At 39.5% G+C, this 23895-nt stretch overlaps 2 protein-coding genes across 2 annotated transcripts; one reads left to right on the plus strand and one right to left on the minus strand.

The window, feature by feature from the left end:
* Window positions 1-59: 59 nt before the first annotated feature.
* On the plus strand, window positions 60-10413 carry LOC140235948 (mitochondrial inner membrane protease subunit 1-like). The gene is made up of 6 exons (XM_072315942.1): window positions 60-195; window positions 1928-2131; window positions 2786-2877; window positions 4446-4572; window positions 4827-4937; window positions 8912-10413. The coding sequence occupies exons 2-6, from the start codon at window positions 2036-2038 to the stop codon at window positions 8942-8944; spliced, it is 459 nt and encodes a 152-aa protein (XP_072172043.1). The 5' UTR covers window positions 60-195; window positions 1928-2035; the 3' UTR covers window positions 8945-10413.
* Window positions 10414-16422: 6009 nt separating this feature from the next.
* LOC140236139 (RWD domain-containing protein 3-like) lies at window positions 16423-22599 on the minus strand. The gene is made up of 5 exons (XM_072316109.1): window positions 22485-22599; window positions 19198-19524; window positions 18237-18400; window positions 17495-17610; window positions 16423-16748 (listed from the first exon to the last, which is right to left on the minus strand). Exons 1-5 carry the CDS (start codon window positions 22597-22599, stop codon window positions 16604-16606), a joined length of 867 nt encoding a protein of 288 aa, XP_072172210.1. The 3' UTR covers window positions 16423-16603.
* Window positions 22600-23895: the final 1296 nt, after the last annotated feature.

Genomic DNA, 23895 nt, shown 5'->3' on the forward strand with positions numbered 1-23895 from the left:
AGCTGCATGCTTTGCTGTGCTGTGCAGTGTCGGTCAGAAAACACACGGGTGGCTAGCCGGCTCGCTCGGCGGGTACAATCGGATGTGGTGTGACCAAGGAGGTACTAGGCGGTGTGACGGCGGAGTTTCATCATCTTCGACCGCTCGGGATCGACTAACAACAGAGGAAGACCCACTTCCGTAGACTGTGCCTTGGTGAGCTGATAATTTTTGAAATGGATATAATGTGTAATGCATGCATGCGGTAGTGACATAACTTGTCGAGGACGGATATTTACTTAAAAATTAGAGATGAAGACCCAGTTCTGTAGACTGTGCCTTGGTGAGTGAGCTGATAATTTTTGGACTGTGTGGTAGAGATCTAAATGTGTGAAAATGCATGCATGCGGTAGTGACATGACTTGTCGAGGACGGATATTTACTTAAAAATTAGAGTCTTTCTTTGACGATTGTAAATGTTAGATATGTTTATGTTCGAACCACTCTCTATCTAGCACACGTCTAGACCATTCAACCGCGTCTAAATAATCAAGTGTTGACTGTTGTATTTATGAAGTTGTATGAATGATAAAGTGATAAACAATTTAGTTATGCAGGCTGCCATCCCAACCTTTAGAGAGTGAAATTTTGAGTGAGACATTGTCAATGAGTTTAGCAAGACTAACTGTTGGTTAGTAGCTAGTACACAGCACTGCTGGGGCGTAAATATTCATAACTGAATCGCGACACACGCCTTAGAATTAAAATAATAACAACAACAGTTTAACGGCAGGAAGGTACCGGGGGGGGGGGGGGGGGAGCATTATTATACTGTATAGCGACCATCAAGCCTGATCAGGGAGCAAAGGGCCAAGGCAGGTAGCTTTGACAATTTTACATTGTAGAATGCTGGATTTGGATGAATACACTGAAAAACTCTGGATAGAGTATCACTCACCACTGTGGTGTGATGTGCAGCTAATCACAACGGAGGTGACGCTGGAGCGTTTCTTTAATGCAGTCTGGTGCATACGTAGTGTAGGAGATACGTAGGCATAGGAGAATCGTGAAACATCATTGGTTTAAAATTCATTGGGCTTGGTGATAATGATCCTGCATGGTTACAATACCGGTACAATAAAATTGTGTTTAAAGTAAAAAAAAACAAAAAAAAAGACACATCTTTATATACTACAGTGCACTCCCGTTATAACGAAATGCTCGGGACCGGCAGTTTTCTTTCGTTATAACGAAATTTCGTTATAACCGAACAAAGACAATATATAACGAAAACAAGGAAACCACGCATTCTGTTTGCTGAATACTCATCATACACTGGAAAGATATGTGAAATGGGATGGGATTATTGTATGACAATATTAAACGCAGGTTCCCCTCAGAAACTGTGTGTGACACACGGAGCGAACACACAGTGATGTGAAGCGTTCGCCCATGCAGAGACGCTATAAATGCTTGTTCTGCGACGTATTTCGAAAGCAATTCGCATTTCGTTATAACGGAGCACAATTCTTTTGTTTTTCTTTGTCAGTGGCGCTCAAAAAGACTTCGTTATATCGAACATTTCGCTGTAACCGTGTTCGTTATAAGCGAATTTTGTACCATAGACTTTAATGGTGATAATTTTGGGACCAGAAGTTTTACTTCGTTATAACGAAATTTCGTTATAACCATGTTCGTTATAACGGGAGTGCACTGTACCGGTACTTTATTTCCATTTTTTGTTTGGCTTTCTAACAAAATGTTGATGTAACAAAACAAAACAAACAAAACACACGAGCACAAAACAAAACAAACAAGACAAAACTGCCAGTCCAGAGGATTTTGTTATATTAACAGAAGTCACTTGGGTTCATTTTATTGTTCGCCTTCAGTATCTGCAGGGCTGGACTAACTGTAACTGAATCCAAACTTTTCTTTCTTCTTGCAGGAAGAATTTCACACACCGTGCTTTCGATGACTCAGAGGACATAACTATCTGTCAGGTTTAACCTTACTTCAGAAGGTTCTAAATGATTCTCCTAACACTAGTAACAGGATGGCAGCTAAACTTTTCGGAAGAGTTGTCAAGTATTCGGCACTGTTCTACTGTGGGGCTTACTGCGTCTCCGAGTACGTCTTTGACTTCACTCTGGTAAGACAATGACCATCAAAACAAAGGTCATTGCAAAGTCTATTTCTTTAATCTTATATATATATATATATATATATATATATATATTATTCGTTGTGGGGGGGGGGGGGCTTATTGACCTGTGGCATGGATTTGGTGTAAAGCTGGTCTTCTTGGATTGAAGATGTTGAAAGCTTTGAATTTAGAATTGTTAGAACATTGTGGTTACTTTTTTCTTTCTTTCTTTTGAATTACAATTCCCATGTTCCTCTCCCCCTCTCTCTCAGTTGTCACAGTTTTAACACAAATTTAAAGTTCGAGCTAGTATACATGTACTGTAAAACGAGGTGTGTTCACATGCATTTTAATTTCTCTAAGTTCGCGAGAGCCAAGATTCGCGAAATTGAAAATCAACGCAAAAGTTCTTGTCTACACTATATGCACTGAATTTTAGAGGCAAGTTCCGCAAATTCCAGGCCGCAAAAATATCATGTTTTGCAGTAAATCAAATATCCTATAATACCAATCATGCAGCAGATGTATGCTGCACATTCAGTAGATGGGAGAAAAAAAAAATCTCACTAGTTTCTCTTTGAAAGGCTTCTATGGTGAAATTGTACTTTTGCCATGATGGAGTGATTGTGTACTTTTTTGTTTTGTTTTGTTTCTTCGCAGTGCACTGGTCCGTCCATGCGTCCCACAATCCAGGAGGAAGACATTGTTCTTACAGAGCACATCAGCACCAGGTTTTTCTTCAATGTCAAAAGGTATTCAATGACCCTGATTTGTTCCCTATAAAGGGATTTACCTCACTCTACAAGCAACCACAACTCTCACATCTTCTCCCTATCTCGCCTGATTATGGGCATCCTCCTTCCTAAAGCCAACCTTCCCAAGCTCCTCCTCCACCTATGTCTTCCGTCTGCTTCGGTTGTCCTCACTTTGGGTATTCATTCCCGTTAAACTCTAGCACTTTTCTTCGAATATGATCATCATCCCTTCTCAACACGTGCCCATGTCTCCATACTCCATTCACACTTACCAGATCTTCAACATATGTGACCTGCTACAACAAAAGGATCTGAAAGTCTAGGAGGTCAAATTTCTGAAGATGACATGGCATTATTTCCTTTACTCTTCCACTTTAATTTCATGCATAACATGACTCTCAAGGGGAGGTTACACAGTTTTCACCTCTTCTCAATAGAAGATATGCTCTTAGCAACCTCCACGATGTTCATTCAAGCTTAGCGCACAATCAATCAGTAACCAGGATGCCATGCACTGACAAATAAGATCACTCCCTCGTTGCTCGGGGCGGAGTCTGTCTGTGGCGCTAAATCCAAATCTCTGGAGGCGTTCCTGTTCAGTTGAGAGTCGGAAAATTATGGCCCAGAAAAAAAAAAATTATTTTCCTTTCCTTTGATCATTTAGCATCGAAATTTCAGCAGATGATAGACGAAACATCAGACTACATAATCATTTAAAAAACAGAAATCGATGGTTTTGACCAATTTTGATGACCCGACTTCAAACCCGCTTTTTGTGGCTCACCCGTCAGCAGCTTTAGGATCCTTTTGTTGTGGCGGGTCACATTTATTTCAACCCATGCATCTCCATTGTGTCCTCTGTCTTTAATCCATTTATAGTTTCACACCACAAGCCACTCTCATTATTTCACTTTGCATATCACTGTTGTTGTTTTTGTTATTTTGATTTTAAGGCGTGTATCATTCAGTTATGAATATTTACGCCTACTACCTACTAAAATTTATATGAATATTTTTTTTTTTTTTTTTTTTTTTAGGAACACAAATTAAAATTTATTCTGCTGCATTATTGCCGCAATTGTGTAGTTTTTAAAACAGACTGTCACCACCCATCATTGGCCATTTTTGCGTATTTTCTGGCCAGCCCGGTTTGGTATACGTGAACAGGTTTCTCAGCTTGCGCATGCGTGCGTACAAGCCTAGATAGGCCACTCCAATACCGGCCAAGACTGGGATGATGTCTGTCAATGTGAATGACTCCTTTTCCGATTGAATCACTGAAACCAAAAACAAAAATATAATTTCGAAACCATTGTAACACAAAATCAAGGTAGACATTCTTGGCTTCTTGTGAGGTGCAATTAATCTTACATACTTCTTACGTACATTTTTTGTTTTACATACATACACATACATACATGCACATACATGTACATACGTACATAATTTTATCTTCAACAATTTATTGACAATTCACTGCAGACATCCCAAAGTTTCTCTGCCCAAGGAGTTTTCATCAATTTCTTTCCAGTTTGACTGTCTTGGGTCTCTTTCGTTTCTTGCAGGGGTGACATAGTGATCTTTAAATCCCCTTCAGACCCAAGACAGTTCCTCTGCAAGAGGGTGGTTGCCCTGGAGTTTGACGAGATCCCCACGGATACCTCCTGGAAGTTTCTGAAGACTACCAAATATGTGAGTCTGTAACTGCTGGCTTTCATGACTATGACGACAACAGTGCTCATTTTCCAAGATAAAAATCAATTTAGAACAACTTAGTGGGGTTTCTAGTTTTCGTAAAGAAAAATCAGCATCTTGACATAGATCCAAGGTACTCACCTTGAACCTTTTGTAATGGCAGGGAAATGAATGAATTCCTCTTGATTTTTGTTTTTTTTTTTATATTCTCATTTTGTTTTTAATTTTCTTGTTTGTTTGTTTTTTTCCAGATCCCAAGAGGACATGTGTGGCTCCAGGGTGACAACACTGACAACTCCACTGACTCCAGAGTTTTTGGTCCCGTGCCTTTTGGCCTCATTCGGGGGAGGGCCATTTTCAGAGTGAGTCTTTTTTTGCAAAGATACTCTTTCACCTTTGAGAGAGATATATTATATACAACGTATAAGCAATTCCTGTTCAAATGACTAGATAATTATATATAACGTTAAGGCAATTCCCATTAAAAAGACTAGATATATACAACGTATAGGCAATTCCTGTTAAAAGGACGTGCAGTTTCTTCCACTACCATATACAGTAAACCTCGCATGAGTCGAAGCTCTCGGGACTGACAAAAATGCGTCGACTTAAGTGAACTTCGACTCTCGCGAGAGTCGATTTTTTTTCGACTCACAGTTATGTACAAGTATTATAGTACATTTGCATGCATGTGTGTGTGTGTGTGTGCGTGCGTGTGTGTGTTTGCATTCAAATTTGTCTGTTCTTGAAAATAATGTTCTTATTTTGTTCCAAATTGAACATGGAATTTGTGTCAATACTAGTAGTTAAACGTAGTTCTGAGAATGTCTGCGCTAATGTGGCAATGTGCATGTGCTATGTCTATGGTGCAGCATAGGTAGCCATCTCTGTCAACTTACCCTGAGACAAACACTCTCCCAGGCCCATCCCACCTCCATGATATTGAAGAAAACTATACAGCCAGCCGGGCACGCACAAACAAGCTCCGCCCACTTGGCCTGTCACTAAAATATTAAAGCAGCGATTGGTTGACCAAGGAGTTCTGGCTTGACATGCATTGGATAAAGTATGGATGTGCTGTGTGTATGGATAAAGTATGGATCGATGTGCTGTGTGTATAGACCAATTCAAGCGACTGTTCATGGAAGTGCGCCCTCTTAAGGCGACGCCATAACTGGGGGCCAAACAGGCCGGGTCGGCAAGCGCCCTGCGTGCGTGGCAAGGGTGCCAGCGGCAGCCAGTTCTTTTACCACCCGGCGCCAGCCGGCCAGCTAGGTATAGCTATATCTCTGGCGCTGGCAGCAATCGACGCATCTGGCTTTGTGACAACTAGAGTCTACATTTTTTTTTTTCGCTGGCTAATTGAAAATAAATAAAATCAAACAACTTATACCGACTATGAGCGAATGGGTAGATGACATACGGCTGTAGCCAAAACTTGAATTTCAAGGTAAATATCGGTACGATCCGTGAATGTTTGTAGACTCTATTTCTTTGGCGATGACTTGGGTACTCGCGTGTAAGCCCCGCATATTCACATTGAAACCGCTGGGGAGAATTATTGTTAGGCGCAGGCAGACGTCTTGCTAATAAGCCTAGGCTGTTGACAAGTTAACTGATATAATTAAATACAAATAATGAATAAGAATCTTGAGCTAGATATGGCGCAATAAATTGTAAGCTATCAGTTAACTTTACCTTTTTAGGGCAGGCTTTTGCCTTTAATGATTATTTTACTCGGGAGTGTCGGGCCAGCAGGGTAGAATCTGTCCTAACGTTTAGATCTTGTCTAGAAATCTAGGCAAGAGTTCAGACTAGATCTAGACTTATTGACTTCTAGAACCCTACATCCTATATCATTTTCGGTTGTCGATAACTTCAGGAAAGCCTAACTAAGCAAACCAAACGGAATATAAATCTAGGCGTTTCTAGGCCGTATATGCATAAACTTATAAAGTTACGTCTTTTACGACTACGTCGCCTGATGTCTACAACCAAAACTTCTACTGTTTTAGGTCTAAGTAACCTTCCATAACATCACGCTAACGCCTGATATTATAATCTACAAAAGTGATTTTTAAATCATACTTCCTTAGTATGATTATGAAACGGATGTTTGCCACCATCCATGGTTTAGTATTTTTAAGTATCACTTTATCAAAAGTCAAATTCAGAGTTCCAGGCCAAAATTGAATAGGCCTATATGGTCAATTCAGTGCTGAACATTGAAGAAGTGAAAACAGTTAGGCCTAATATAAGAATTTAACGCATCTTGAAACATTTATTTAGCTGTAGTGTAGGCTGTAAAATGTTTGTCATAAAGTCTAGCCAGGAAGTGTATTCTAACTTTGGCATCTATAGGACACCAAGGATTAAAAAAAAAAATCAGTGAATTATCAAATTCTTTGATCTAAACTTGTCTTCTAAGATGAACAACATATTTTACGAATATGTAGTGATAACATAATTAGATAGAGAATCTAGTAGACATAGTTTGTTACGAAATCTGTGCATTTTTATACCGTTGTATTTCACTTAATTGTCTTTAATTTTGCCTTAATCTATCATGCGTCAGCGGTGTCTGAATTTCACACACTGCCGTGCAGCTTCCATTTCCATTTTTTCTGTTATTTTTGCACCCAACAACTGCACAATGTGTTTTCCTGATCCTTCCTTTGAAGCTTTCAAAGTAGATCAATATGTCTGAATCACTCAATTTCTCCAAAAGAAAGGCATTAAAAGCCGCTGAATGACTTTTCCACAGTGAGTAAACAATCACAATATTAGCGCGGCGCCGGCGGTCGCCGGCCGCGGCGCAGCGGTCAGGCCCGGCTAACTATGCGCGATGGGTACGCTAGGCTGCTGAGCTGCAATTGCAACTCGCTGGGTAGCTAGCTCGCTGGCAGCCCCCGTTGGCCCCCAGTTATGGCGACCGTTATAGCGCCGCTGGCGGCGGTAGGTGAATAGGTCATCGAAATTGAATCGGTCTATACATGTATACATGTGTATATATTCGACATGCGGGCGGAGCGGTACGGTGAGTGTGCATGCTTACCTGCAGCAGGTCAGGGACGGGGTTCTGCGACATGCCGATTTTTTTTTTTCTCCTCTAAATGTAGTGAGAATGCCAGAAAAATCTTCTTCGGCTCAAGTGATGTAAACAACGTGTATTTTGTACAAAAGGGACTGGATGTTTTACTTCGACACAGCCGAAATTCGACTCTCGTACTTCGGCTTATCCAAATATTCATTAGAGAAAATACATAGGGAAAAATCGGGACTTTTTATTTTGCTTCGAGTTAAGTGATTTTCGACTCACTCGACGTCGACTTATCCGAGGTTTACTGTATCAAAATTTTGTTATAACCGAAGGGAATTTTGCAATGATTTTGGGACCTGAAATTTTACTTCATTGAAACAGAAGATTGCTTAACCTGTGTTCGTGGTAACAGGAGCACCCTGTATACACAATTTATGTTTTTGTTCCACATATCTTTCAGAGCTGTTTATCTCCCTAGGTTTGCAGGAGGCTTCCTGAAAATGCACATATCTCTTTGTGCCCTGGGAAGAGAATGAAATAAAGCCCGTCTGCTTTTGGCTTTATTTCTGCCAAAGGCAGACATAAAAGCATCTCCCTGATTGCTCTTTGGAGCATCCCTTCAATGTGTGAATGTCAGTAGCCTGGGTGTAGCCATAGCCTGCGTTCCAGTTACAACGAACACAGTTATAACGAAATTCCGGTTATATGGAAGTAAAAATTCAGGCCGCAACATATTTTGCTCTGTGTTTTATTTGTTGTTTATTTGTTCGGTTACAACGAAATTTCGGTATATTATGAAAGAAAACTGCCGGTCCCGAGGACTTCGTTATAACGGGAGTCCACTGTACAGTATTTCTATGATATTATCACTGAGAGCACTATTCAAAGCAGAGCCTTAGACTAAAAACTTATGTTTCTATATCTGCTGGTCGAGCACCTCAAGCGGTCAGAATTGTCATTTCTGTGACTCTGATTGAAGTTTTCCAATTGTTAAGTACTGTACATGGCTGATGATGAGCTTTTTTCAACACTGCTCGACAGTCTTTCTCCCGTTCTGTTATTAAGTAAATAGCAAGATGCCTGAAATGACCTCCTAATGTTACTGTGAACCACCTTTGTTGTTTGTTTTTGTACTCATGAATGCACAATTAATCTTGCTTAAGGCAACCTCTCACGAGTTCAAAAATTAGCTGAGAAAATATTTTCCCTAGACGGATATAAGCATATATCAATTCTTTTGTTTAAGTAGAACTTGCCACTAGGTGTTTTTTTTTTCCCGCCACTTTGCATTCGTAGGTTTGGCCGTGGACCACTGTTGGGTGGCTGTGAGATGAAGTCTTGTCAAGCGGACTACATCAAGATTTACGTACCGACAGAGGAAGGACTACTCCCACCCACCTGTGGAGGAAGGAATCAGTCGGGCATGGTCACCAAACCACTGGTCTACTGTATTCCCTATGTGGCCAGAGTTGGAGAGAACTTATATGCAGTGCACTCCCCCTGTAACAAACACAGTCATCCATGAAAAAAACTCTTAACAAGAAAATGCTGGTCCTGAGGATTTCATTTTAACGGGAGTTGCCAATATCAGATCACTGAGGGTTACAGCCCTAAAGACTGAAGGTACGACAGACAAAAGGTCCCTGATTCTTTTATGAAGTACTGCACTCTGTGTGTGTGTGTGTGTGTGTGTTAGCGAGCATGTGAGTTGTAAAGCTCAAAGGCAAGCTACTTCTGACATGCACCAGATTCTTTGATGAAGTTTTAGAGTGTGCTATGGTGGGGCGGTGATACATGTACAGTGTATGTGGGTTCCATGACATTTGCTCCTGCGGCAATTGCTCCCATGAAATATCTGCACGCTAAGCCAAACATAAAACCTACGCACAAACATAACCCAAACCCTTATCCTAATCCTCCCATCAAACTATGCCTAAAACCCATCACAACCCTAACCCCAACCCCAAGTCTTTGGAGAAAGTAAGACCAGTGCAATTGTGGCAGGAGCAAATGTTGTGTCGCCTGATAAGTGTTTGTCACAAATTTAAGTTCAATATTTTACTATAAAATTGTCTTATGTTGTTGTTTTTATTTTTCCAGTTAAGCAACATGTAAGTTTATTGTTCTAAATATACATGTATTTATGGACTTGGGCGAGTACACTGTGCCATGTATTGACTTAACATTTAAAAAAAAAAAAAAAAAAAAAACAATCAAAAGTGCATTACTGGTTTGTCACTTTTCTATCCACTCTACGTTCTTCCTTGTGATAAATATTGAACGAGTGTCATACACAACAATGTGGAGAACTATTCAGGTAAACTAACATATTTCACATGATTGCCTCATACTTGATATGGCCTTACACTTTCCACCACACTTTTCATCAATGCGTGCATGTGGAATACTGATCGAGCTAAGATATACAAATGTAATTGCATATAAATTGTATGCACACTTTTCATAATTGCTATGCATGGATGTACAATGTACATTGTGTGTTTACGAGTATAAGAGTATATGTACATGTATATACTGGAAGCCCCTATAACGAGGTCACTAAAACAGTTGATTTTACCTCATTAAATCTGGTACCTCATAAAAGTTTGAGAAAATGATACCTGCTGAATATACGTAGTAATGAAAAATCGGGACTGCCATAGTCACCTTATTGAAAGTGGTGCCTCATTGTCAGCGAGCTTGTTACACAGCTGTAAGAGGATTTCCCTGGAAAATGTACATGTATGTGAAAAGCATTAAACATGCTCACAATAAAGAAAGAATGCCTTGGAACTTCAGAGACATTCCCTTGTGTGTCATTCCCACTTGTCCTCTTTCATATTAGCCTGTTGCTGACAAGAACCAGAGGTGGCATGCTTACATTCTACAGGGAATTATGATTCCTGTATTCGGTAAAGGGTTGAATTGTGAATGGGGGTTGGGGGGAAATAGACTGTGGAAGGAGAAAGAATTACATTCCACCAAACAAAACAAACTACATGTACACTCACACAAATGCACAGTGTTGGCATTGATGTTTCTTACGTGTGTAAGATGGATGTATCTACTAAATCACCATATAAAAGATGCAGGAACCAACCTACTGTCTTGGAATGTGATTTCATGGGGTCAGCTTGACCATTTGATGGGCCAAAGATGTGTTACTCATGGACGATGTGACCATGTGTCTGTTTGGCCTGGACATGGGCAGGCTGGAGATGGGGCATCATTTACCTAAACTTCCTTTTCATCATCATAATCCTCATCGCCATCGACAACACCATCATCATCAATATCATCCATACCATCATTATCGGCCTAGATTTTGAGCTCTGAATTCCACCTGTGATAACAGAAACAAAGTTTCTGGTTTCTTTGAATTTGACAGCACAACGCAAAGCTACTTGGTACATGGTAACATGTCTTTTGCTGCTTCACAGGTCTTCTAGGAACAGTGATACAAGTACAATATGTCATAGCTGCGCAATGATTACACGTTTTTACCAGACCTATCAAGTCTCGCGTCTTGGGGGTTTCTCTCGCGTTCAAACACCTGTAAAGGTTTTTCCTCCACCTCATAAAAACAAACAAACAAACAAACAAACAAACAAACAAACCTGAGACATGGATTTCCAATCTCAGAAAAAGTCACCTTTTGGTTTTTTTCTTCTTCTATTTTATTAATCAGAATAAATAAAAATATTGTACAGGATTTGGTACGCACTAAATCACACTACAGTATTTACAGCTCAATAAGGCAAAAAGCTCCAAACTCTGGAAGGGAAGGGGAGTTATCCCAAGCCTTTAACTTGTTAACAAAAGGATGACCATCATAGATATTAAACCTTGTAGTCACAATCATCAAAGTAATCATTATCATTAATACCAATATCCTCACCATCACAGCTAAACGTAGCTGAATATGGGCTATCCAGCCATCTTCTCAGATGGAAATGAACAAACAAACAATCATGAGAGGTATTGCAACTTCATTGAGATGATCACATTTATAGCGCATGTTTCCCAGAACAACCCAACGTTAACCACGTTGAGTTTAAAAAAAAAGAAGAAAAAAAAAGGAGATATTGCAAGACATAAATATCCTCCACTGTGAGTTCATTGTGAGTAAAAATGGCCCAGTACTAGCACACCTGTTTTGGATATTTACTCGTATATAATCTGAGTGATTTACGATAAAAGTGGAAATAGTCATGAGATAAAATTTCATACAGTGTACTTGGTTGAGAAAGACTGAATTCATGTGTATTTACGGGTCAATCCACATCAAATCAACCAATTTTCAGACAATTTGTAACCCGACCCCCTTCGATTTTTTTATAACTCGCACCAAATGTGCCCCCAAGTATCTGACGGAAGATTCTGAAATATTTTGCCCCAAGTTCAAACGGTTGCTAAGATACGGCCTCCCTTAGCAACCAATGCGTGGCCGAATAACTGAGTTTAAATAAAATTTTCTATTTTTGATTGACTGCTGGAACCCGATTAGATGAGATAAATTGGTCATTTTCTGTAAATTGGAAGAACTTTATGACCTTAACATGTGCAATATATTATGGCGCAGATTTGACAATCCGTTATTGCGCAAGAGGTCACCGAAAATGGTGTTAAGCGTTGAAGTTAATGTTTTTGGGTGCATGTTTGGAAGCTGATAACTTCAAAATTCAATTAGCTGAGATCCCAATATTATGCATATTTGGAGACTCTCACTTGGTCTGCACACCTACCAAAAATCGGCCAAAAAGTATGTGTCGTTTTCTTGTAGGGCGCCCTCAAAGTTGGATTTTTTTCAAAAAGTCGCCAAGTTCAAGGTCAAAAATCACCCCTCGTCCCATCAAAGAGTGACACCAATTTTTGTGTATTGATAGACATTTTCCTATATTTTCATTGGTTACTAAAAAACTTTTGTAACCGGAATGTTTAATAGCTGGTTTACGCATTCGAAAATGGTCGTAAACACCCCCTAAATCAACGTAAAATGACACCTGGGGTTTACAGCACATTTCAAATTGTGATAAATCAGAGATGAAGTGCCAAGACACAATGGTATCTTCTGTGATGATAGTCTGTAATTAGTACAAAAAGGATATACATCACAAATCGTTTTGTCTTATTGGCAATGACCTTGAAAATGTAGCTGAAAACCGCAAAAAAACAATAAATTGGTCAATTTTCCGTAGCCATAATGGTGTTAAAGCGTGTTTACATTGACTTTCATTTTGTCTGCCATTTCAGTACTCTTGGTGACTTTAAGCTGAAAACTGCTTATCATGTTCCATTTTTATTCTATTTTAAGCTACTAATAATATTTCCGGTCATCTTTAGATCTTTTAACCTTGACAATGTTCTGAAAATAGCTGTAAATTCCTTAATATTAGCATATTCCCAACACACAAGATTTAGCCATATTTCAAAACTGATTTTTCTCTCAGGCAGAATGCCTGATCATATTTATATTTGCAGTACTAATTGTAGTCTGTGAACAGTATTTAGAGGATCTGTGATTAATTTATTTGTCTAACATGACAATGACCTTGAAAATACAGCTGAAAAACATAAAATCAATAATTGTTCAAATTTCATAGGGTGTTTGCACCGACTTTGAATAGTACGTCATTTTAATATTATGATGAGTTATAGATGATAATTGCAAATCATGTTCCCTTTTTTTTTCCATTTTGAGCTACAAATAGTATCAAAAGTCATATCCATATCATTTGACCTTGACAGTATTCTAAAAATAGCCATAAATGCCTTGAAATGAGCATATTCACGACACTTGATCTTTACAGCACATTTCAAAATTGATTTTTTTTTTTTTTTTTTTTTTTTTTTTTTTTTTTTTTTTTTTTCACAGACAGAATGCTGAGTGTGTAAAATTCAGAACCAGAAAATCTAAGTCAATGACATTCATAGGATGGAAGTAGTCTTGAAATTGTTAGTGTTTTGATCATTGTAGGTTTCTGGCTAAAATGTTAATGGAGATAATAATGTGCATCCATTATCTATAGGCCTACAACCTGGATAAATTAGAAACTACTGCATGTGTGTGCATTGATCATTACAGATCCTCAAAGTATCCATTACAGACTACCAAAACTGCAAATATCAACAAGATCAGGCATTCTGTCTGTGAAAAAATCAATATTGAAATATATGCTGTAATACTCATGACTGCATGTTGTGAATAATATGCTCATTTTAAGGCATTATGGCTATTTTTAGAATAATGTCAAGGTCAAATGATATGGATGTGACTTTTGATACTATTTTTACATGTAGCTCAAAATGGGAAAAAAAGGGAACATGATTTGCAATTATCAGCTCAATGCAACTCATCAGTAATGTTAAAATGACGTACTATTCAAAGTCGGTGCAAACACCCTATAATTGGAAATTTGAACAATTATTGATTTTATGTTTTTCAGCTGTATTTTCAAGGTCATTGTCATGTTAGACAAATAAATTAATCCCAGATCCTCTAAATACTCGTTACAAACTACAAGTACTGTAAATATAAACATGATCAGGCATTCTGCCTGAGAGAAAAATCAGTTTTGAAATATGGCTAAATCTTGTGTGTTGGGAATATGCTAATATTAAGGAATTTACAGCTATTTTTAGAACATTGTCAAGGTCAAAAGATCTAAAGATGACCTGAAATATTATTTGTAGCTTAAAATAGAATAAAAATGGAACATGATTAGCAGTTTTCAGCTTAAAGTCACCAAGAGTACTGAAATGGCAGACAAATGAAAGTCAATGTAAACACGCTTTAACACCATTATGGCTATGGAAAATTGACCGATTTATTGTTTTTTTTGCGGTTTTCAGCTACATTTTCAAGGTCATTGCCAATGAGACAAAACGATTTGTGATGTATATCCTTTTTGTACTAATTACAGACTATCATCACAGAAGATACCATTGTGTCTTGGCACTTCATCTCTGATTTATCACAATTTGAAATGTGCTGTAAACCCCAGGTGTCATTTTACCTTGATTTTGGGGGTGTTTACGACCATTTTCGAATGCGTAAACCAACTATTAAACATTCCGGTTACAAAAGTTTTTTGGTAACCAATGTAAATATAGGTAAATGTCTATCAATACACAAAAATTGGTGTCACTCCTCGATGGGACGAGGGGTGATTTGTGACCTTGAACTTGGCAACTTTTTGAAAAAATCCAACTTTGAGGGCGCCCTACAAGAAAACGACGCATACTTTTTGGCCGATTTTTGGTAGGTGTGTAGAGCAAGTGAGAGTCTCCAAATATGCATAAATATTTGGATCTCAGCTAATTGAATTTTGAAGTTATCAGCTTCCAAACATGCACCCGAAAACATTATCTTTGACGCTTAATACCGTTTTCGGTGACCTCTTGCGCAATAACGGATTGTCAGATCCGCGCCATAATATATTGTGCATGTTAAGGTCATAAATTTCTTCCAATTTACGGAAAATGAGCAATGTATCTCATCTAACCTGGCTGCAGCAGTCAATCAAAAATAGCAAATTTTATTTAAATTCAGTTATTCGGCCACGCATTGGTTGCTAAGGGAGGCGGTATCTTAGCAACCGTTTGACCTTGGGGCAAAATATTTCAGAATCTTCCGTCAGACACTTGGGGGCACATTTGGTGCGAGTTTAAAGAAAATTGAAGGGGGTCGGGTTAACAGCATTGGTTGATTTGACGTGGATTGACCCTTACAGCAGACGACTCCCATTATAATGAAGTCTCCAGAACCTGCAGTTTTTCTTTCGTTATATCAAAATTTCATTTCACCTGTCCAGAGCAATAAAGTACATGTATATAAAGATATATAGATAATAAATTTGGTACCTGAATTTTTACTTTGTTAAAATAAGTTTCATTATAACCACTTTCAATTATAAGAGGAGTGCACTGTATTTCAGACTGTCTATGGGTGCGTTTATCAACTCCTTTTCTCGGCAGAAACAGGTTATCCAAACAGCTTTCAAGGAATTTTTACGAGTTGATAAACGCAAAGCTGTTTTGAAAGCACTTTAGGAAAGCCTTTACAAAAGGGTGCGTTTATCAACTCTGCTTTCTCGGCAGAAACAGGTTATCCAAACAGCTTTCAAGGAATTTTTACGAGTTGATAAACGCAAAGCTGTTTCGAAAGCCCTTTAGGAAAGCCTTTTCGAAAGCCCCAAATTTGTGGCTATCCAAACAGGTTTCCTAAACAGGTTTTCAGAAACCTGTTTGTAAAAGCCTTTTGGAAGTTGATAAACGCAAAGCTGTTTTGAAACGGCTTTGTAGTCTTGTACTTCAGTACTTGTACTTCTCCTCGGGTCGAATGGCGCAATGCAGCTGTGCAGTGACAGGCCAGTTAAAAAATCGTGTTCGCGAAGAGAGTTGATAAAAGCAACTATTTTGAAAGCCGTTTCTAAAGGGCTTTGGAAAGGGCTATCGAAAGCCGTTTAAACAGGGGAAAGTTGATAAACGCAGCCAAAGTCTCATGCCACCACTCAGAAATATTTGAAGTATGTGCTAAACTGGAGCTGCCTCACAGATAGGAAGACAATTGATTCATGTGACATTGCATCATGACTCGTCACTCTCAAAGGAAGATATGTCTTTATGATGGTAATTGCTTTTCGCCGTCCCTTCTTAGAAAACAAGCGGCACATTAATAGTACAGGCAGTCAGGGCTTTGGAAAGGGCTCTCGAAAGGGCTATGGAAAGGGCTTTCGAAAGGGCTATCGAAAGCCGTTTAAACAGGGGAAAGTTGATAAACGCAGCCTATGCTTTACAAGAAAGCGAATACACTTTTGCAAATTAATCTGGACAAAGCTAAGTATGTAGTAAAATACAGTACCCCGGTAAATCTATTTGACAGTGGCTATACAGAGTGTAGAAGGTGTAAAGATTTCCACACTGCGATACAATCTCTGGTTTACTTCAGCATTCAGTCCGTCTAGCTTGACATAAAATCTCTTTCTGTCATGAGGCTGTTCCTCGATGCGAGTGATGTAGAAGAGGTTGAACGCACTGTGAGTATAGCTCTGCTAAATCCACTACATCAAATGCACACTTCAGTTCATGTATGCTGTTCAACTCGGCAACATCAAAAGACTCAAACCTGTCACTGCATAGGGAAAAAAAAAGATTCAAGGAAGAAAGAAAAATGCAAAAATGCCTAATCACAATGAAACAATGATCATTTAGGACACATGTTTATTCAATATATGGGTGTACAATGCACTTTTTTCCAACATTATTTCATGATTTGTTTTTCATTCATTTGGAAAAACTCTACTTTGAGATTTCCTCTTTCATTGTGAGCATGACAGAGGTATCATTTGAAGGATATTTATGAATCAAAGCACTTGTGGCATGCTGCCTCTACTTCATTGCTCACATATAAAATGCAACTCTGTGTAAAAACAATTAATTGTGAGATAATGATGTGTAACAGTCATAGTTCAGTGCCCTGCTCCTCAACCAGTGGGCTGCGGTAATGGGCAAAAAATAAAGGATACCCGGTATTTGTATTCTATCTAACAGGCCCTTTAGAAAACATGTAGGAGCCAAAGTGGACCTCAGGTTGAAGAAAGGTTGAGAAGCATTGGTTTGGGGGATATTCTACAGCTTTGCGAGGAAACGGCTAAAAAAATACATACACACATGGCTGAAAAAGTTTCAAACTGAGTAAAAAGCTTTCTTAGGTAATGTTAGTAGACGACAGGTATTATATCAGTTTCATGCCTACTGAAGGAGTTCACAAATTAATTTGTGCAATGTAGATTTTATGACATACATTGTATTACAGCATCCAGTGATAACTCGGCCAAACAAGCAACTCCTTATGTCACAGGATGGTCATAAACTCACCTGGGACAGTCACCAACAGAGGGCGCTTCCTTCAAGACGGTCATCATCTTTTCCTTGCAACTCTTGCCACTTGAGTCGACGTCCACCTTCTGGGTGCGAAGTCTCAACACAAATTCCTGGACAAATACCAAACAAAAATGACCACATAAGCTTTAATAATTGGCATCAAGAATAATTTCCATGTTCATGCAGAATCAACACTGCTCGACGTGCACCCTGCAAACTCAACCACATAGCATGCATGGTTATCAACAAGTAGATGTACTGGATAAATTAAATGATATATCGCAGCAAAAACTGGAGTGTTTCAACAACCATAACACTCTATTTGCCCTAGTCTCTCTGCATTGGGATGTTGTTCAAAAACCGAAGAACCTTTTTTAAAAATGTATGTCACAACTAATCGCATAGGACAACAACAAACACAATTACAACAACAACAAATGGCTACAAATTCCTGCAACCAAGTAACAAATTACCCTACATCGACGTCGACTCAAAAGACAAACAACAACAAAAAACTTGACAGAAGGATTTCATGAATTTGAATAAAATGTATAATTTCCTGTACTGTAACTCTGTTTTACTGCAATCTTACTTCACGAACTAGTAAAAAGGCATACACAAGAAACCCTATGGAGCATTTCACTACAAAACCTGGCTTTGTGTATGAGACAAACATCCTTTTTGCTACATCCCCGACATTCATAACTATCCTCCACATCTTGCCATTACCACTGACCTTGACATTTTTCTGCTGACCCTCCAAAAGGACCAAAATGAGTTTGTCGACAAAGAAGATCTTTCCAGTTAGGGACAAGTCGGAGGCCCAGCCTTGTAGAGTCTGGATGTAGCGTGTCTTCGCCCTCATGTGATCTATTCTCAGCAGATATATCATCCTGCCATCTAGGTTGAGAAAAAAAAAAGGGCTTTAGAATCTCTGCAATCTGATTGGTCAGTTATCATGCCATTGATTTCTACTGATCCACACTGAGGCATGCATCCAGTAAAATCTGAACGCATGGCTCAAGCCTTGTATAGTTGCAGGCGTACCGGAGGCATGATGGGAAAAAGGATGATTTTCATGAATTTACAGGCACATTTTATAAAACAAATGATGCACTGCAGGCCTCACCATCTTTTTTCTCTTTTCTTTAGTCGGCACTCACTGCTCATCATAAAGTGACAGGACTATGCTACAATTCTACTTCTATCTCTGTATCGTGTTTCATAAAGCTGTTCGTAAAGTTACGAATGACTAACAAGCTACTGGTGATCAGTTCTTATGCAGAATTATGGAAATTCTGATAAGTATAGCACATCAGAACTGATCACCAGTCGCTTGTAAGTTGTTTGTAACTTTACAAACAGCTTTATGAAACAGGGTACTGCTGGTATGAGAACACTGTCATTCAATGTCAAACTATTGTGGGTATTTAGGTTGCCATGGCAACATAGATATCTCTCAACCTATTGCCCTCACCTAACACAGATACACACATACACTACTTCTGTCATGCTCTGTCTTTTTATACATCTTCATTTGCAACTACCAATAATCATGTACAGTGTAAATCATAATTTCCTGTGGAACATATCTAATAATCACAATGATTGTAATCCTACTCTCTGGGATAGGGTACACAAATACTCTGTGAAAACTGGCTTTCTGCATATTATAGGGGCAGCCAAGACAATCTCACCATTTACATCTTCTCCCTGAATAGACACACCAGCTGACAGTTTTTCTCTGTCTGTATAGCTGCTAATGTGTTGCTGGATCCATTCCAATGTCTGCATGACCATAGGTTCTCCTAGCAAATGTTCCCTAACAAATGTCGCTAGGTCTCTCTTCAGTTCTTTGGCAGCCTTTCGGGTCAAGGCATTGGACAACACCGTGATTTGAGGCGGTGAGAGCGGATAGCCTGGCTCGATGACGAACTTGGCAGCGAAGGGTATACTGTCGGCATCTCTGGTGGCAGGATTTCCCTCAAGACTCACAGTCGGAGTGACGGTAAAACAGGCTGAACCTGCAAAATGAGATAAAGGATGTGCAGTTTTGAATGCAAGTACTTCAGCTCAATACAACATGTATTCCAGACAGAATTTTTAAATCCCAGTTTTGTGATAGCGGTACAGATTTCCTCTTACAGTCTTAAAAAACAAAAAATTACATGACACAATATGACCAATACCTGAGAGCAAGCTCTGTGGTGAATTCCAACTCAGTTGAAGAATTTCATGATCTCCCTACAGGCCAATTTGCATCGGACCAGCCTCTGAGTAGGACCCCATTCCTCCTCAAAACAAGCAAGCACTAGCTGATGCAGGTCAAGTTCAGCTTCATGATAATCTGCATGGATCTAACCCTTTGCCCAAATAGGCCATACTAACCCTAACCTCACTTAATAACAGTACCGGTACACTATACCCCACAGTGCAATGTATGGCCTGTACTTTATCAAAGGAAGAAGGGTTATTTTTAACCCTGGATGTTCTTGTACACAGTTATACTGTGGCATTGTGGGAGCTCAGGCTGGTTGCAGTTTAATAGGTGGACCATTGTCACTGATTCCATTGAGCTTGTCTATCGTCTGTCCTTTGGGTTGGGTTAGATTATTTTGTCAGATGCATGAGCTCGGTAGGTCTGTTGCTAATCAAGGGACAGGTGGGGTATTCTTGAACATTGAAGTACCGGTAATAATTCCTTTCAGCAGTTCGTTGGAACTATATTGCGGGATGGTGAAGTGTTGTGCATCAGTAAGAGGTGGCATGGTGAACAAGTGTAAATCTCACTAATGTACATTAAAAGTGACAGGTGCACAGTGCAGTAAAAAAAATTTGACTCATCAGGATCCGCAGGAGGCTGCAGCACTTCTGCAGTTAACCCATTCCTCCGATTCTCTGAGCGCCTTCAATGAACCCAAACGAGATTCTTTTTTGCAGGTCAACAGAGATCAAACAGGTTCATAATCCGCCTGCCCTGTGCATATACAAAGCAGACAAGCGGTACATGCGTAAATTTACCAGCTTTCGACAGTCAACTACATGTGCCATGGAACAATGAACATATCGATCAGGTGCGAGGTTACAAAATTGTATGAAAACAGCCTGCACTGATGGGCTCCCAAAATCTTTTGCTCTTCACAAAAGAGGCACCTGAGTGGGGGCAGCAACACACAAAAATCTACCAAGATCAACCGTGCTTGCTGTACACCTTCAAACAAGTTTCCTAGCAAAACAAGCACACCGTCACAGTGGACACTACATGTCACTGAAAAAATGGCAAATAATACTGCTGCGATACATGCAGCTTTATACAGAGAGATAACAGATATTGATGGAATAAACTCTTAGAATCTTTCTAACTAGTATGAGAGTAGTTAGTATTATTGAAGCCATTTTGTAACACAAATTGACATGAAAGTGAATTTAGGCCACACTAAATAAATGCAGACACTCCTGTCCTGTCTACAATTTTAAATTTTGGGAGCCTGATACACAAGCAGTCATAACATGATTGATAACTAATTGTAAGCTGCAGTCATAACTAATCAGTCTAGTCTGACATTTATAATAATTCAGTGAAGTAATGATATTCAGTTGTCACTTCCATGACCATCACTTCAGATACCTTTCCTCTTCTTCAGTTTTGTCAGCTTCAATCTTTCTCTATCCAGGAAGAGACTCCAACTCTCCCGTTTTCGACGGGAGATCTCCCGCCGAAAACCCATTTTTGCAAAATCTCCCGTTCTCCTTCTTGAGATTTAATTTCTCCCGCCCTGGCTCTGTGTCTCCCGTTGGAAAGGATTTCTTACTTATTGCTATTGTATATTGAAAAAATAAGCTTAGATAGCACCAGAGAGCATCTAGAACCCTAGGAACTTGGTGCTTCGCACACATCAACTTTCAGTCTCCCGTTTACTAGGGGTTTCACGCAGGCGGGAGAATCTCCAGATCAGAAGGTGCTTTGGGTTGGAGTCTCTGTCCAGGTGTGTTCACTCATTCCATTTCTCACCTGATTCTTGAGTTGAGCCCAGACAGCTCCCATTCTTACAATACATAATCGCCCCCTCCTGCTTCCATCATCTAGAGATCTCATGGAGTCATGCTCTCCTTTACTTATTTGTTCATGTATTGAATTAGACTTGAATCCACTTTATTGAAGTCCTCCGTTCCATGGGTTGTTGTATAGATAATTTGAATATATCTAGATCATAGATGTAAATATGGGTTATGTAAATTATGTTCATGCAGAAGTTTACTGAGGGCGAGTTCGAGTTGCCCCCAGAATAAATCAGAGCACTACCACTAGAATGCTCTACTGTACTGCCAGACTTCGACTTCAGTTCCTCTATTAAAATTTGCACCTTTCCCGAGTTGTCGACATTTTATATACTAAGTTTATCCCCTCTTACAAATACCACTACGGCACTAGTTGATTTCTGTTACAGGATCGAGAACATCTTTTATTACTTATCATGACTTATTATGGCTTATTTACATACATTTATTTAACCCCGGTGCGGGGCGTTGTAACGTAGTACGTATTTGTCCGTATGGGGTCACTGCTGCGGTTAACATTTATCATTGTTTATTTTGACACCGTACGCTACACTAAATCCTGGCCACAGTAAAATTACAGTCAATGTCGCTGCACTGCTGCAAGCGGCGTCTGGTCGGGCTATCAAGCTGTCATCATTATCAATCGGTGCTTTTGATGTGACGGTGCATCCGCGCCGCAGTGGCCGCCGTGCGTGGCGGCTACCCGCTAGATAGCTAGGCGCTACACAGACAGCTGTAAATTTTACGAGAAAAATAACTAGATCTACATTGTACTACATAGAAGCTAGTAATAACGGCGTTAATAATACGTGGGACTGACCAAACCACTTCCCATCGCGTGCACTCGCAAAAAGCAAAACTTTCGGAGCAAATCTAACGTTGGCAGTAGTTTGTATAATACAATAAGAAAAGAGCATCACCTTACCAACATCCTCCCGGATATCATGCAGCTCAAACTCGCCATCCTGACAATAAACTGCTTCCAATACGTGAAGTTCGTCTGCAATTGCATCGCCATGATCACCACTAGCAGCGGACATCATGATCTTTCCGAGTTGGGGCGGTCCGGTTTGCGGGCGGGCGGCGCAATTTGTGGCATCGGAAGGGAAACACCAGTACACAGACCGTCGGCTGCTGCAGCTGTAATAAATATGAATGTTGTTGCTGGCGATGAGTCGACGAGTCAATTCATTCCCAATTCAATTCAATTCATTTCACTTCAAATCAAATCAATTCAATTCAGTTCAATTCAATTTGATTCAATTCAATTCAATTCAATTCAATCCAATTCATTTCAATTCAATTCAATTCAATTCAATTCAATTCAATTCAATTCAATTCAATTCAATTCAATTCAATTCAATTCAATTCAATCCAAATCAATTCAGAAAGTAGCCCGACCAGACGCTGTTACGCTATGCGAAAACAGCGTCTGACGAGTGCGGCATGCAGCCTCAAAGTGAGGAACCTCAACACAACTACAAAACTTAGGAAAATGTATACTTTTCTCCTTTAAACAGAATACTTTACTCACGTTAAATGCATGTTTCTATTACAGAAGAATAGTTCGCCACACTGGGTCCATGGAGACCACTTGCGATAAGTCCGTGGAACAAATAAATGACACTTTCTGGCGCAATTCCTGACCGTCGGTACGTCGCGACGTACCATGTACAGCGACTGGGCTGTGTATAGTTAGGCCTGGCGTGAAAGATTGTGTACCGTGCAGCCGTGTGGACATGCTGGATATGATGATCAATTTCGGTAAGTTTCATTGCGTACATTTGAATACTGATAGCATCAGATGTAGAGTAAATATTGAAAAGTATACTCGTTGAGTTTGAGGTGACAAAAATGATGTTAAGTATCAAAATTCAAAGCTATCGTAATACGATTACGTCGCTCTCCTAGTGGTTGGTGGTCGCGCGCGTACAGCCCTGTCGCGACGTACCATATGTACAGCGACTGGGCTGTGTATAGTTATTCAGAAAGATGCCAATCAGATCAATCACGAAATAGGTCTACAGGGCTACACATACAGTAAATTTACATGGAACATGATAGCTATACAGTGATCGATCTGACTATCAGATCACTGTATCAGATAAGGAGGGTATATGTCCCGAGAAGTTACTAGTACACAAACAGGTAATTTTGTGTTGGGATTTTAACAGGGTGAATATTAAATTCATACTAGGCCCTGCATCATACACACCTTGAACCTTGAAGAAGTAATCCCTGTTGCAGCGTTTCATAGGAAGCTAAACTGGGATGGTACATGGTGACATCAAAGGCCAACAGACAAACAACAACAACAACAAAATAATTTCATTTCA

Source organism: Diadema setosum, chromosome 12, assembly GCF_964275005.1.
Source record: "Diadema setosum chromosome 12, eeDiaSeto1, whole genome shotgun sequence".
In the NCBI taxonomy this organism is placed as follows: Eukaryota; Metazoa; Echinodermata; class Echinoidea; order Diadematoida; family Diadematidae; genus Diadema; species Diadema setosum.